Genomic DNA, 14,730 nt, shown 5'->3' on the forward strand with positions numbered 1-14,730 from the left:
CTAAAAATCCTTTCCTGACACCGTCTCTGACCCCTAAAGTTTCATCTTTAGGGGTCTCCATGTTGTTTTTTCCTCATGCTCATTGTCCTCAAAACCCATCACTTGGTCTCTAGCTCTCCTGGGGGTTTATAGCTCTGCTGTGGCATGGGTCTGACTCATCAAGCATTGCGTGTGTAGTGTATGGGAGAATAACTTGTGTGTGTGTGTGTGTGTGTGTGTGTGTGTGTGCGTGTGTGTGTGTGTGTGTGTGTGTGTGTGTGTGTGTGTGTGCGTGCGTGTGCGTGTGTGTGTGTGTGTGCGCGCTTGTGTGTGTGCGCTTGTGTGTGCTCGGCAGAATCCAGTGAACATGAGGACAAGAGCACAGATGCCTCTGGGGAGGTTGGTGTGGAAGTGTCCATCCAGGCCCCAGCCTCTGATGAGCCCCCCACTGACGGAGAAGAGGCCCCAAAATCACCGTCTGAATCCCCTGCCAAAGTTCCAGATGCAGATGAGGAAGAGCTGGGTATTCTGCCTGACAACTGGGAGATGGCCTACACTGAGAAGGGGGAGGTCTACTTCATAGAGTAAGAGAAAACATCCCTACAATTAAATGCAATATTTTTAGAATACAAAGAAAGGATTTTACCGTTGAAAAAATGCTCCTTATTGGCTGTAGGGGTTTAAATGTTTATAATGATAATGAAAAACATTAAGCTCGTAAATAATAAATATACTTGAAAACAAATCTATGTAATACATTTGATTTTACAAAGAGCACTCACTTTACGATCATGGTTTATGAATAGGTGTGTAAACTTTATAGCCCTGGTTTTGCGTTGAATAATTGATGTAACTTAAAGCTGCTATTCTCACTCACACTCTCACACAAACACAGACACACACACACACACACACACACACACACACACACACACACACACACACACACACACACACATACACGCACGCACACATACACACCTCTATGAAAACTTTGGCCCTAACTCACCCTTACTAATTAGTGTCTGAGGGCTAATTAGTGGATTAATGGGCATTTAGTTTACCTTAGGAATCCCCTTGTTCCCACTGCACACACACACACACACACACACACACACACACACACTGTTACAGGTCATTACGGCAACTTTCCACTCATCTTTTATCTTTTTTTCAGTCACTCCTTGTCCTCTGTTTGCACCCTTGCTCCTTATTGCCTTTGTTACAATGTGCATTTCTTCTTTTCCAGTCACAACACCAAAACTACATCATGGCTGGATCCTCGGCTGGCAAAGAAAGCAAAGCCACCAGAAGAATGCAAGGAAGATGGTGAGTCTGGCACAAACTGTTTTCTTGTTTGCTCTGTTGTTTTTATAAGCTTTAGTTTGTGTTCATCTTTCATCCTTTGTGGGAGTATGTCATATAAGCATTTCCTGCTGTTTGTGTACTTGTGTTGACTGTTCCTGGCTCACTGTGTAAGCGTGTTTTTCCCCCTCTCAGGAAAAATTGCACAAACTGTTGTTTGAGGTGTGTGTCGGTCAGGAGCTGTACTCATACGTAAAGGAGGGTTTTGAAACCCAGAAAGAATACATGTTACAAAAAATACCCCTTTTCAGATTTGTTGTTGCTTTGTCGAGTCGAAGCGTTTGTTGTTACACACTATTGAATAAATTCTAACTATAACCGTGTGCTTTAGATCTCATAACTCGAGAACTACACCTTGTCGGTTGAGTTTACAGATAAGACTGACGTTATACAGTATATGTGTCCGTCAATTAATCTCATAAAAGAGCAGAGACTCATACTTTCTGGCTTCCTTACCCTTCTGTAGACTTAAGCTGCAAGTTGTCCTACCAGGGACATGAATCTATAAAGATAAGTCACTGATATAAATGAGAAGTAATTTCATAAAACAGCTTAGCAGTTTTTTATCAAACATTAGGCTTACTTTAACTGGAGAAAACAATGCACTTGTTAAGGACTGTCTTCAGCCGTGAATTAATCCCCATATAGTGTTCTACATAACAATAAATAAAGAGATTAAGAAAACAGTATTTTGAAGGGGATAAATATTATTTTGTGCAGCTGAAATAGTTTGTATTCTTCTCTTCCCTGTTCCATTATTCCATGGCCCTTCCATGGCCCTTCAGATTTATCTGGACACTATGTATTGAAAGTGTCATTTAATAGTTTATGGACAATAAGGGTCGTCTGTAGCACGGAGAAGTAAGCTATGTCAGGTTTAGGATACACAAACAGTACTTACTATTAGGATCGGTTAATTTTTCATTACCGTATACAGTGCCAAAAGCTTTGTCTTTTAAGTGTTTTTAAAGAAGATAGAATCAGGAGATGCAAAGGTGTGTGAAACACACAGAATAATTTTCAAAGACTTACAAATTCAGAGCATCGGTTTAATTCTATGTCCAGTCCAGTGTTGATGTCAATCATGTAAATAAAGTAGAGATCCTGTGGTGGTTCAGCGTGATGAGATACGTATATAACAAGGGGGTCTTACATCCCTGCTGCTGCTGTTGCAGCCTGTGGTGAGCAAATTACATTGTGATGTGATTCACCAGAGCGAGATCTGAATCAATACCTTCTTTACCACTTCTCTGTTCTCCATCTCTTCAATTTTCTCCCTCCTCCGCTCTCCCCCTGTACTCCTTCACCTCACGTCTTCTCTGTCTCTCTCCCCCTTTCAATCTGCCGCTCACTCTGTTTCTTCTTCCTCTGCGATGTAAAGGGCCGGACTGTGACAGGAATTCTAATAACACTGCTCAGCTCTGCACAAAATGCCTCTCTCTCTGTCTCTCTCTCTCTCTCTCTCTCTGTCTCTCTCTCTCTACCTACACTCACACTATGTTTTCGATTCACAAACCCTTTTCACAAACATGGCCGACGTACTGCAGCTTCATCTTGACAGAGCAAATATCAGTTTCCACCAAAGCCAGCGATGTTCAGACGTCAATTATCTGTTGACTGCCACGCTTTGTGAACACTTACTTTGGGTTCAATGCAACAACTTTGCTGATGTTTCTGGCCCTTTCTTTGATCCCTTCTTTGTTTCTGTCTTTATAGGTTTATAGGCTTTAAAGAATTACTAAAATAGTCTGACATCAGGCTAAGAGATTATTAAATGTCTTTAATGGGGCTGAAATGCTGCATTGCCTTTGCATTTTGATATATCCAAAAAAGAAAGAAAGAGGAGAGTTGCAAATTTATCATCATCACCATCATCATCTTCAACCGCTTATCTGTAGTCAGGTCGCGCGGGCAGCATCTTGAGCAGGGAACCCCAAACTTCTCTTTCCCGGGCCACATCAACCAGCTCTTACTGGAGATCCCGAGGCGTTCCCAAGCCAGTGTGGAGATATAATCTCTGCACCCTGGGGGCATCCTTACCAGATGCCTGAACCACCTCAGCTGGTTCCTTTCGACGTAAAGGAGTAACGGCTCTGCCCGAGTTCCTCGCGAATGACTGAGCTTCTCACCCTATCTCTAAGGGAGACGCCAGCCACCCTCCTCAGAAAGCCCATTTCAGCCGCTTGTACCCGCAATCTCATTCCTTCGGTCATTACCCAGCCTTCATGACCATAGGTGAGGGTAGGAACGAAGGTCAACTGGTAGATCGAAAGCTTTGCCTTCCGACTCAGCTCTCTTTTTGTCACAACAGTGCGGTAAAGCGAGTGCAACACTGCCCCTGCTGCTCCGATTCTCCGGCCAATCTCACACTCCATTGTTCCCTCACTTGCAAACAAGACCCCGAGGTCCTTGAACTCCTTCACTTGGGGTAGACAATCCATCGGTTTCATGCTGAGGACCATGGCCTCAGATTTAGAGGTGCTGATCCTCATCCCAACCGCTTCACACTCAGCTGCAAACCGATCCAGTGAGAGCCGAAGGTCACAGACCGATGGTGCCATCAGAACCACATAATCCGCAAACAGCAGAGATGAGATCCTCAGCCCACCGAACTGCAACCCCTCCTCACGACGACCAAGCCTTGATATCCTGTCCATGAATATCACAAACAGGATTGGTGATAAAGCGCAGCCCTGTTCGAGGCCAACCCCCACCAAAAACGAGTCCGACTTACTACCGAGAACCCGGACACAGCTCTCGCTTTGAGCGTACAGAGATTGGATGGCCCTGAGAAGGGACCCCATACTCCCACAGCACCCCCCACAGTATCTCCCGGGGAACCCGGTCATACGCCTTCTCCAGATCCACAAAACACATGTAGACTGGATGAGCATACTCCCAAACTCCCTCTAGGATCCTTGCAAGAGGGAAAAGCTGGTCCGTTGTTCCACGGCCAGGAAACATTGTTCCTCTTCAATCTGAGGTTCGACTATTTGAGTTGCAAATTGAATTATGTAATGTATAAAACCATAACAATTGTTAATTTTATGATAAAAGCATGACGTTTGGCATACTTATAGCCAAAGGTATTTTTTAAAAGTTCAATATGGAGGCATCATACATTTTCAATATCGGCTAAGCTCTGCCCCCGCGAAAGCGTTTTGGTCTATGGTGGCATAAGTACATTGCAGCCATATCGGCCCTGATACCAGATCGGATCGGTCCCATCTCTAAAGCTAATACCATCAAGTGATCACCAATGGAAGAGCAACATAACCCAACATGCTGCTCTTTCAATTACTTAAACTGTTATTGTTTTCTATTAACGGTCACAAGCTCTGTTTTATGCGCTTTAAAGCTCGCCTTCTGATGTTTACACTTTTTTGCATGCCTGCTGGGCACCAAGTGACGAGTTAAAGCCAGTTTTTTCATTTTTGCCAATATTAATGGACATGTGGTTTTTGAAGGATGAAATATGGAAGCAAGGACTGCAGATTAGGCAAGCAAATTGAAAAATACTACATTTTGGGTGGGAACTTCAGGAAGAGGAACTGCTGTTTTAACTGCCCATCTGCCTGAAGGATTTTCCAGAGTTTCACAGCCTCAGGCATGGAGCAGACAAACATTCAGACATACATTCATTTCATTTTGGACTGTTTTTGCATTTTTCCTCTTCTTGTCTTTTTCCATTTCTTCCTTATCATGCACGTGTGCTCTTTTGGCTCCCTTTTCCTCAAGCATTTCATAGCCTCATTTACTTTTCCCTCACTACCTCGTTGCATCGCCTTGTTTGTGGTGATGTGTTTACACAGAAGTGCAACTTTTGTGTATATTGTGTTGTATCTATAAGCTGAGGTTGATTCCCAGAGTTAATTAATTCATTTTATTTGAGGGCGCCTTTCATAGCACTCAAGGTCACCTTACAAGGCAGTGTTTAAAAAACAAAATCAACAATCATAAAAAACACAAGAACAAGATACATTGAAACAATTTACACAAGTGGGGTGAAATGGGTGGGAGACAAGGAACTAGATTGAATATGTCAGTTTAAGAAGATATTTTTTTAGACGGGACTTAAAAGTGGAGAGAGTGTCAGAGTTACGGATGCCAGGTGGGAGGGTTTTCCAGAGGTGGGGGGCAGATCGGCTGAATGCCCTAGACCCCATGGTGACCAGGCGGGCGGGTGGTATAGTTAGTTGAATGGAAGAGGAGGACCTGAGAGTGCGGGTGGGTGTGTTGGTGTGCAGGAATTCACAGATGTATGGAGGGGCGAGGTTGTGGAGGGCCATGAAGGTGAGGAGGAGAATCTTGAAATCGATGCGGGTTTTGACCGGGAGCCAGTAAAGCTGCTGAAGGACAGGAGTGATGTGATTAATGAAGGGGGTTCTGGTGATGATACGAGCGGCAGAGTTCTGGACCAGTTGAAGCTTACGGATGGACTTGAGGGCGAGACCAAAGAGGAGGGAGTTACAGTAATCGATGCGGGAAGTGACCAGGGTGTGAACAAGGATGGCTGTGCTATGGGGTGTGAGGGATGGGCGGAGGCGGTTGATGTTGCGTAGATGGTAATAGGCAGACCTGGTGATGTTATTGATGTGTGCTTGGAATGATAGTGTGCTGTCGAGGATGACACCCAGACTCTTAACCTGAGGGGAGGGGGAGACTGAAGTGTTATCGATAGTGATGGAAAAGCTGTCAGGTTTTGTCTGGGTTAATTTGGTGCCGATGAGGAGAACTTCAGTTTTATTGCTGTTTAGTTTGAGAAATTTACAGTCGAACCAGATTTTAATTTCAGAGATGCAATCAGTAAGGGAAGTGGGCGGGAGAGTGGACGAGGGCTTGGTGGAGAGGTAGAGCTGGGTGTAATCAGCATAGCAGTGGAAATTAATGTCAAATTTGCGGAAGATATTGCCGAGGGGAAGGAGGTAAATGATGAAGAGTAGGGGCCCCAGGACAGAGCCCTGGGGAACACCTGAGGTGACGGGGGAGGGGATGGATTTAAAAGACTTTAGTTGGACAAATTGAGTACGGCCAGAAAGATAAGAAGTGAACCAGTCAAACGGAGTGTCGGTGATGCCAATGGAGGATAGTCTGTTGAGGAGCGTGGTGTGACAGATGGTATCAAAGGCTGCACTCAGGTCCAGGAGGATGAGGATGGTGAGAATCAGCTGCCATAAGGAGGTCGTTGGTGATTTTGACGAGTGCTGTTTCAGTGCTATGGAGTGGGCGGAATCCGGACTGGAACTGTTCATAAAGGCGATTGTCAGATAGGTGAAAATGGAGTTTGGAGGCAAGGGGGAGGGAGGCCTTAACCAGATGTGCGGGTAGGGGGTCAAGTTGACTGGTGGATGGCTTGAATTTCCGAATGAGTTCAGTGATTTCTGAGATAGCAGGGAGCCGGAAGGAGGAGAATGAGTGTGTGGAAGGGTGAAAGTCGGCTGAGATATTGAGATGAGGGGTTGATCCAAGGTGCTGGTGAATGTTTTTGATTTTATCGATGAAAAAGGACATCATGGAGTTGCAGAAGGAGGTTGTGTAGAAGTGAGGGGGGAGAGAATCCTGGGGTTGGGTAATTTTGTTTAGTAGGGAAAAAAGAGACTTTGTTGGCAGTGATCATATTGGAGTAGTAGTGGGTTTTAGTGCTGGCAATGGAGTCCTTATAATGCAAGATGTGGTTCTTGTACATCTCTTTGTGAATACTGAGACCAGTTTTCTTATGAAGAAAGCCGACCTTTGGCTTTCATTAAACGGAGATCGGGAGTGAACCAAGGGGCAGAGACGGAAAGGGAAACAGATCTGGTTTTTAATGGGGCAAGGGAATTAAGGATATTATTGAGTCCAGTGTTGTAATGAGAGACCAGATCATCAGGAGTGGATAGATTGTGAATGTCAGGGAGGCAGGAGGAGTGGATTCTTGAAGTGAGAGTGGCAGGGTCAATATTCTTTATATTACGAAATGAAATAGGACTTCTTTTGAGATGGAGAGAGTGAGTTTAAATGTAAATGAGAGGAGAAGATGGTCAGTTATGGGGAGTTCATCAGCTGTGAGATCAAAAGGGGTGACACCAGAGCAGCAGATTAAGTCCAGAATGTGTCCTTTGGAGTGTGTGGGGAAAGTGGTATGTTGTTGACATCCAACACTCTCCAAACAGGAAGTAAAGTCTTTGGTGAGAGGCAGATTGATATTGTCCATGTGAATGTTAAAATCACCCAGTAGAATGATGTTTGGTGAGAGAGAGGATAAATGGGTGCGAAAGGCACCAAAGTAATTTAAAAATTCACTATTCGGTTTAGGGGGGCGGTAGACGGTAGCAATGATGGTTGGAGTGGGACCAGACAATTTGCAGACAACAGATTCAAACGAGCTGCAGACAGGCACTGACACCGGCGAGACCTTCAACTTATCGCGGTAAATCATCGCGAGACCTCCTCCCCGGCAAGAGCCACGGGGTTGACAGACGTAAACAAACCCGCTAGGAGTGGATTCAATCAGCTGAGAGAAGTCGTTGGGCTGTTGCCATGTCTCGGTTAAACATAGAAAGTCTAGCTTGCGATCAGTGATGATATCCTGGATGAGATGTCCTTTGCTTGAAGTGAGCGGATATTAAGCAGAGCAAAGTTGAGTGCGGTGTTGTCACAGCTGACCGAGCTAGCCGACCGAGCTAGGTGGGCTAACACACTGTGGTCGATGCTGTGGTCGCCAGCCCGGCTGGTTGAGCGTGGAGGGGGAGGAGAGCTGGACCAGATGGACTTAATTCCTGTAGAGCTGTTGTGGTGGAAATTCCTGCGGGACCCTCGGTGGATGTATCTACGGCGGGGCTGGAAGGCGATGTCCGGGTGGAGGTGGAAAGCCTACAGCGGAGGTCCGGGCAGTTGACAGTGGAGCCGGAGCAGGTCAATGGCTGAGTACTGGAACAAACCCGTCACTGGTAGATGAGCAGGCATTAATAAGATCCAGACACAGACAAACCAGATGTATGTCCTAGCGGCCCACATTGTAGACTTTGGCAGCATCAACGGCCAGTGGAGACGCCAGTTGAGTCTCAAACCGGAGCAAAGCAGGTAAGATAGCCGCCAGTGAATTGTAATTTACAGAGAAAAGGTTGTGCCAGAAGATCGTAGGAATAATCCAAATTATGCCAATCACATTGTCCGATTAGGTCATAGAATTATAAAATAAATGTTGAAGGTATGGAGAGTTAAAAAGTTCAAAAAAAGTTACAAAGTTACCGGCGAGCAGCGGCATCAAGTTGCCAGCGTTCACTCGTTGCCATGGTTATTCGAAGTTCAAAGGCTTGTCAGTACATATTTGGTTCGCATGGAGTCTTTTTGTCAGGCAAGTCGTGTGTGATGTAATACAAGTCCATATCTCCTCTCTCTCTCACTCAGAAAAGGCAAGAGACAAGTTTAATTTTTTTTATTTCAAATCTCGATTTGATAGGCACTCAATCCCAGTGCCAGATTCAAAGTTATCTCTGTATTGTTGACAAAAATAGGCTACTTATCTATAGGCAGGTATTCTCACAAGGCTGTAACCAACAGCGAGAGAAATACTGAGAATTCAGAAATGAGACTAGACGGAGAATGTGAGAAAAAAAAAATATATATGAGAAATGATGGAGTTAGAGAAAGTGGTCATTAAAGGTCACATATTATGCTAAATGCACTTTTTAAATGTGTTCTAACATATCCATGGGGCCACGGTGTGCCTAGAGACTGCCAAAATATTAAAAAAATAACAATCTCTCCTTTTCTCACTGTCCCCCTTTCTGAAACCCCCACCCCTCCCCCCAATATACTCCAGTCAGAATTCTCGCCGACTATTACGTAATAGTCGGCACAGCCACATCCCCATATTTTCTTTATATGTCCATGCTTCCGATGCTTCCCCCCACATTAGTAACCAGAAAGTTCTACCGTGCAGTGGTCTATGATAACCCCACCCCCCCCATTTCTTATTGGTCCACGGCCCCGAGATCCCGTGCCCGAGATCCCATGAGATCCTCTTGAAAATGTTCCGAGCGACAGCCATGTTGCTTTCCCCGCTAAGCGACAAGATGCCCATAGCCTACAGCCTGAATGTTACATACACCAACACAGAATGCTTTTGCTCATACTCCACTAATTTATCTTAACCACAGCAGTCTATGCCTACAACGGATAGGAAGCTACTTGTGGGTTTTTGCAAACAGTGAAACTGAAAGAAATGTTTTTATTGGTATTTTTGCCTGACTGGTGTATAGCTATTTAGCTTTGGGACAAGCATTCAGCTTTTGCTCATAAAAACATAATTCTATTACCCACACCAGTCTGGAAATGCCTCGTTTTTAACAGGACAAACGATTGTAACTTAATAATGTGGAAGTAAATTTTGAAGATATTTTTTTCACTGATTTGTGTGGTATTTTTAGCCGGTAGCTCACGGGCTAGCTTCGAGACAAGCACTGAGATTTTGGTCATAAAAACATAATTCTTTTACACACCAGTCTGGAAATGCCTCGTTTTTAACAGGACAAAGGATTGTAACTTAATAGTGTGGAAGTCAATTTTGAAGATATTTTTTTCACTGATTTGTGTGGTATTTTTAGCCGGTAGCTCACGGGCTAGCTTCGAGACAAGCACTGAGATTTTGGTCATAAAAACATAATTCTTTTACCCACACCAGTCTGGAAATGCCTCGTTTTTAACAGGACAAAGGATTGTAACTTAATAGTGTGGTAGTCAATTTTGAAGATATTTTTTTCACTGATTTGTGTGGTACTTTTAGTTTATTTTATCGTCTGAGTCTTATTTTTAGCGTTAGCGCCCATGTAGCTTCTGTTGTAGCACCAAGTTTTGCTCATAACACGCTGTTTATATTCCCCACAGCAGTCTTAAAATGACTCATTTTTAACATGACAAAGGATGGGAAGATATTCCTGGAGAAATCAAACTTTGAAGCTACTGTTTTCACTGGTTTAATCATGTCAGGTCATGTCAAACTGTTCTCTTAGCTTAGCTCCGGCCCGGAGCCTCCGGGTAAACACCGTGTTCGCAGTCACGACTCAGGTAGTGTCTCTCTAGTATCGCGAGAGCACGGCAGAGACGGTGGGAGAGCCCCATGGCCATATAAAGAAAGCCCGGCAGAGAGGTGGGAGGGGCCAGCCAGATCGCACAAATATAGGTCATCCTGAGACCAGAGGACAATCAGGGTATAGAGGCTTGCTACAATAAATGATCTGAACGGGTTTTTCAGCAAACATCTAAAAAAATAAGTATTAGGGACTACTTAGACCATATAGAATTGACAGCAAAGTGCATAATATGTTACCTTTAAGAAAAGAGTGATGCCTTTGCCAATGTTTATTCTTAAAAAGAGCAACAAAAAGATAAGTGGAAATTAAGAGATGTTAGCATATGAGGGGAGTTGAAGCAGTGATGTAGTTGTCCTAAAATGTTACCTCCTTGTTACATCACTATTATTACACTGTCATGGCTGGACCTTGGCTGCATGGGTGTCCCTTTGCATTTTTTCAGGTTCCTGTTCTCTATTTCTCTTTTTCAAGACTTTACTCGTCTTCTTTATTTCCTATCTATGTTCTCTTAATCTAGACTTAAAGATGATATAATTAGAGCTAATAATCGCTTAGTTAGTCTTTGATATTAAACTCAATATATATTTGGTTTTGGACTGTTGCTTGAACGAAGCAAACAAATGGGCTTTTAGAAATTTTGTTTTGTATAGACTTTTATAGACTTTTATCAATTAATGAGTAAATAATTGACACAAAAATTCATAATGAAATTAAATAATTCTTAGTTGCAGCCCTACAGAATAAAGATATGTAGGGCTATCAAATTCAAACATTTTTTTTTTTTTTTTTTAGTTGTGTGCAACACTGAGACGGAAATTAATTGATTTTATCTGTTGTGGCCAGCTAGACTTGTGAAAGGGAACATGAGTCATCTAATGCAGAGAAATCACAACAAGACTTTATGTCAAGAGAGATACCAATACAGATATACACACCACACAACAAAGCCCTTCTGTACTCAGTCATGATGAGGTGTTTGATTTGTTGCATAAGAAGATAGTGTTTCTGCTTATTCAGACATGCAAACACAGTTTAGCCATCTAATACACACACCATGCAAATATAGACTCATGTGTAGGCATAAAAACACACAAACACCCTTTCTCTGTATTTCAGTGGCAGGAAATAGAGACAAGACAGAGCCCTCAGCTCAGCTCAGGCGGGGGGGAAAAAGATTTCCACTGGAGGTTTCCATGGAAACTGTCTCCCTTTCACTTTAGGGGGAGGGCAAGCGACAAGTAGATGAGCTAGGTCTACATTTAAGGTGGCTCATGGACAGGGTGGGAGGGGAGTTAAGGTAGTTTGTAGTGGGAATCCATCCTGCTTTTTGTCTGCCTACATGGTGAGCAGGGTTGTTTGAGGTAAAAGCAGCGACGTGCAGGCGGTTTGAGAAAACAGTAAAGCAGAGCAAGATAATTGCAGCATGCCCCTCTTTCACCTTGGGCTGCACAGTCAGCATGCTCAGCAGCCAGGGCACACAGTTAGACGCACACATTCACACATGGATTATTGGTATCAAGATCACAAATCTGTTGATAATTACATAACAGTGTGAGGGGATGATGCAGACCAAATTATGAAAAATAATAGAGCTAGGGATGTTGTATGTGTGTGGGTTTGTCAGTGAATTACTGCAAATCTCAAAAGACTTGAGAAGGTCGGTAGTGTTTCAGGCTGGGTATTATTGAAATGTTTTCTTTACTTGGTCATTGTATGTAATACAAGGACAGATCTTTCCAGGATACTTTATTTCCCAAATTATTACTCTTTCTACCAAATTCAGATATCAGAAGACAATGTTCTCAAATACTAAATGTAGCTTGCACAAGCAGCCTTAGAAGAGCTTTGCCTAAATTTAAATACAGTCTTAAATGAGTATGTTCCTGATAAACAGTTTAGATTTAAATGAAAAATAATCAAACTAACATCAGCACTTTGTATTGGTTTGTCCAGAGGCTTTGGAGGGGAGGGTTGTGGTTTAATTAGGCAAATGTCTATAAAAAGTCATCATGATGTGTTCAAATGTAACAGAAAAAAATATATATTTTAGTTTTCTGCGAGAAACTTGAATAATATGGTTTTGGTGAAAAACTTGTTTTCCCAGCAATATAAAATAGATAGTAAATATGGATTTATGACCTGTTTAACGTCCTATCTTGAGCTCTGATCATCTTATAGGCAATTAAAGCAATAATACCAGTTCTCTTTCAACAAAATAATAGAAAAGTATCGATAGTGGTATCGATAAGGACTCAAATTGTTAGGGAGACTCGATAATGGTATCGATATCAATAAAAAGTAGCGATCTCCATCCCTACTTGAGATGCAGTATTGAGCCTTCAGCCCTATTTTGAAAATATGTGCAGTGCAAAACAAGCACATTGCAGCCACCAATGCAGGCCTAAGACTCACATACTGACTTGCTCATTGTTTTTGACAATTTTTTGGGCTCAGATTGCAAAGTAATGACACAAATTCTTATATTTTCTCTATTCTTGAATTGTATTCCTTGATTTTATTTCAATACATTTTAAACGTTTAAGCCTGACCTATTTAGTCACTATTTTGTTGACGCAATCGGAGAACGGTGGGGCTCGAAAATATCCCCATCTCCAAAGTGGGGAATTACAAAAAAAGTTTGAGAACCACTGGTTTAAGGGCATGATATGGTGTGGTTTGGGTTGTACTGTTAATGTTTTTTATATTTATAATTCCTTCTTTTTCTTTTTATGAATGTTTGAAACAGCAAACAAGTAATTAATTATTCTATAATGCATGTATAAAGGTTATATTTAAATTAAGACATTTGTGAGACGGGTGCGCCCTTAGCTCAGTTGGTAGGGCGTCCCCCCGGGCCGGGCCCAGCAGCAGACCCGGGTTTGATTCCCGCCCGCGGTCGTTCTCTGCATGTCACTCCCCTCTCTAACCCGTTTCACCTCTGTCTCTCTGCACTATCAAATAAAGCATAACAATGCCCAAAAAAAATTAAAAAAATAAAAATAAAAAGACATTTGTGAGACATCAGCCAGCAAAAAATCCAAAACCCAAGACTCTAACCTGGCTTGACAATGTATTAAACTAGTATTTAGTGTTGTCCCTCGGCCCTTCATGTGTTGCATTTTGACGTTGTGTTCATGAACAACCGGTTATGATGATAACCGACCATTGGAGCATAGTGGTTTGAAATAAAACTCTCTGCTCCACCTGCCACTACCACACACCTTTCCATCAAATCCACACACGTGCGCGCCACGCACACACACACACACACACACACACACACACACTCTCTCTCTCTCTCTCGCTCTCTCTCTCTCTCTTCTCTCTCTCTCACACACACACACACACACACACACACACACACAAATCTATATTCTACCACCAGTAAGTTGTCAGTTTCATGTTTCTTCATGTGTGTGTGTTTGTAATAAGCTCAGGGTCAAACCAAGTGCCCTATTGTTATCGTATTTGTCATCTTTTTCAATATGACATTAGTATTTTTATATTTAATCTCTAGAATGCTTCATTTCCCTGTAGAAATTGTCCAACTAAAGACATAAGAATTTCATGAATTAAACTCTTTGAATACAAGACCTAAGGATGAATTATTATGAGGGAGGAAGATCAACCTTTCAAGAACTGTCACTGATGAATGCTAATTAAAAGCACTGTAGTTGTCTATTAAATGTCTGAGTGGGAGAGGTATAGTTTAGGCAGAGAGAGAGAGAGAGAGAGAGAGAGTGTGTGTGTGTGTGTGTGTGTGTGTGTGTGTAGAAAGTGTGTCTGTTTTTTATTTAAATTTTTTTGCATTTAGTTTATTTATTTATTCATCTATTACGATTAAAAAAAAAATGTATTGCTTGCATGTTCGAAAATGAAGACAATCAATCAATTATAGTGCAAGGTCAATCCCCTTGTTGGTTTGTCTTTATGCCTTAGTGAAAACTGAATGTCAAAGCATCCTGCATTTTGCATACACCGTCAAAGGGAACTCATTTGTGTATAAATGTGTGTGTCAGTGAAATGTTGTGAGAAGTGAATTAGAAGAATAGGGCATAGAGTGCAGAAGTTTTTGCGGTGCCTTGACCCAGTTATTTTACAACGGAGAAGGAAGAGCTAAATCAGCAAAGAGATGGATGAAGTGAGTTGGGAACAGAGAACCAGAGGAGGAGAAAATTAACACACAGCCATGGAAGCCACCCAGGGCGTAAATTAGTGGGTGGGGGAACGAAAAATTGAGTCAAACATGAATTAGTATTAGGAAAGTATAGCCTTTAAGGATTTGGCAAACAACAAAATAAAGAGAATGAAA

The 14,730-nt window shown here is 42.5% G+C and overlaps 1 protein-coding gene across 1 annotated transcript in view; it reads left to right on the forward strand.

Moving 5' to 3' along the window:
• magi2b (membrane associated guanylate kinase, WW and PDZ domain containing 2b) overlaps window positions 1-14,730 on the forward strand; it is a gene marked incomplete at its 5' end in the record, with an annotated part of 85,479 nt that overhangs the window by 48,618 nt on the left and 22,131 nt on the right. The window contains 2 exons of the mRNA XM_080028276.1: window positions 335-563; window positions 1,229-1,308. Of these exons, the coding sequence (XP_079884402.1) occupies window positions 335-563; window positions 1,229-1,308 (309 nt within the window). The remainder of the gene's footprint in view (window positions 1-334; window positions 564-1,228; window positions 1,309-14,730) is intronic.

Source organism: Ammodytes marinus (genome assembly GCF_949987685.1).
Source record: "Ammodytes marinus genome assembly, chromosome: 5".
Taxonomy (NCBI): Eukaryota; Metazoa; Chordata; class Actinopteri; order Uranoscopiformes; family Ammodytidae; genus Ammodytes; species Ammodytes marinus.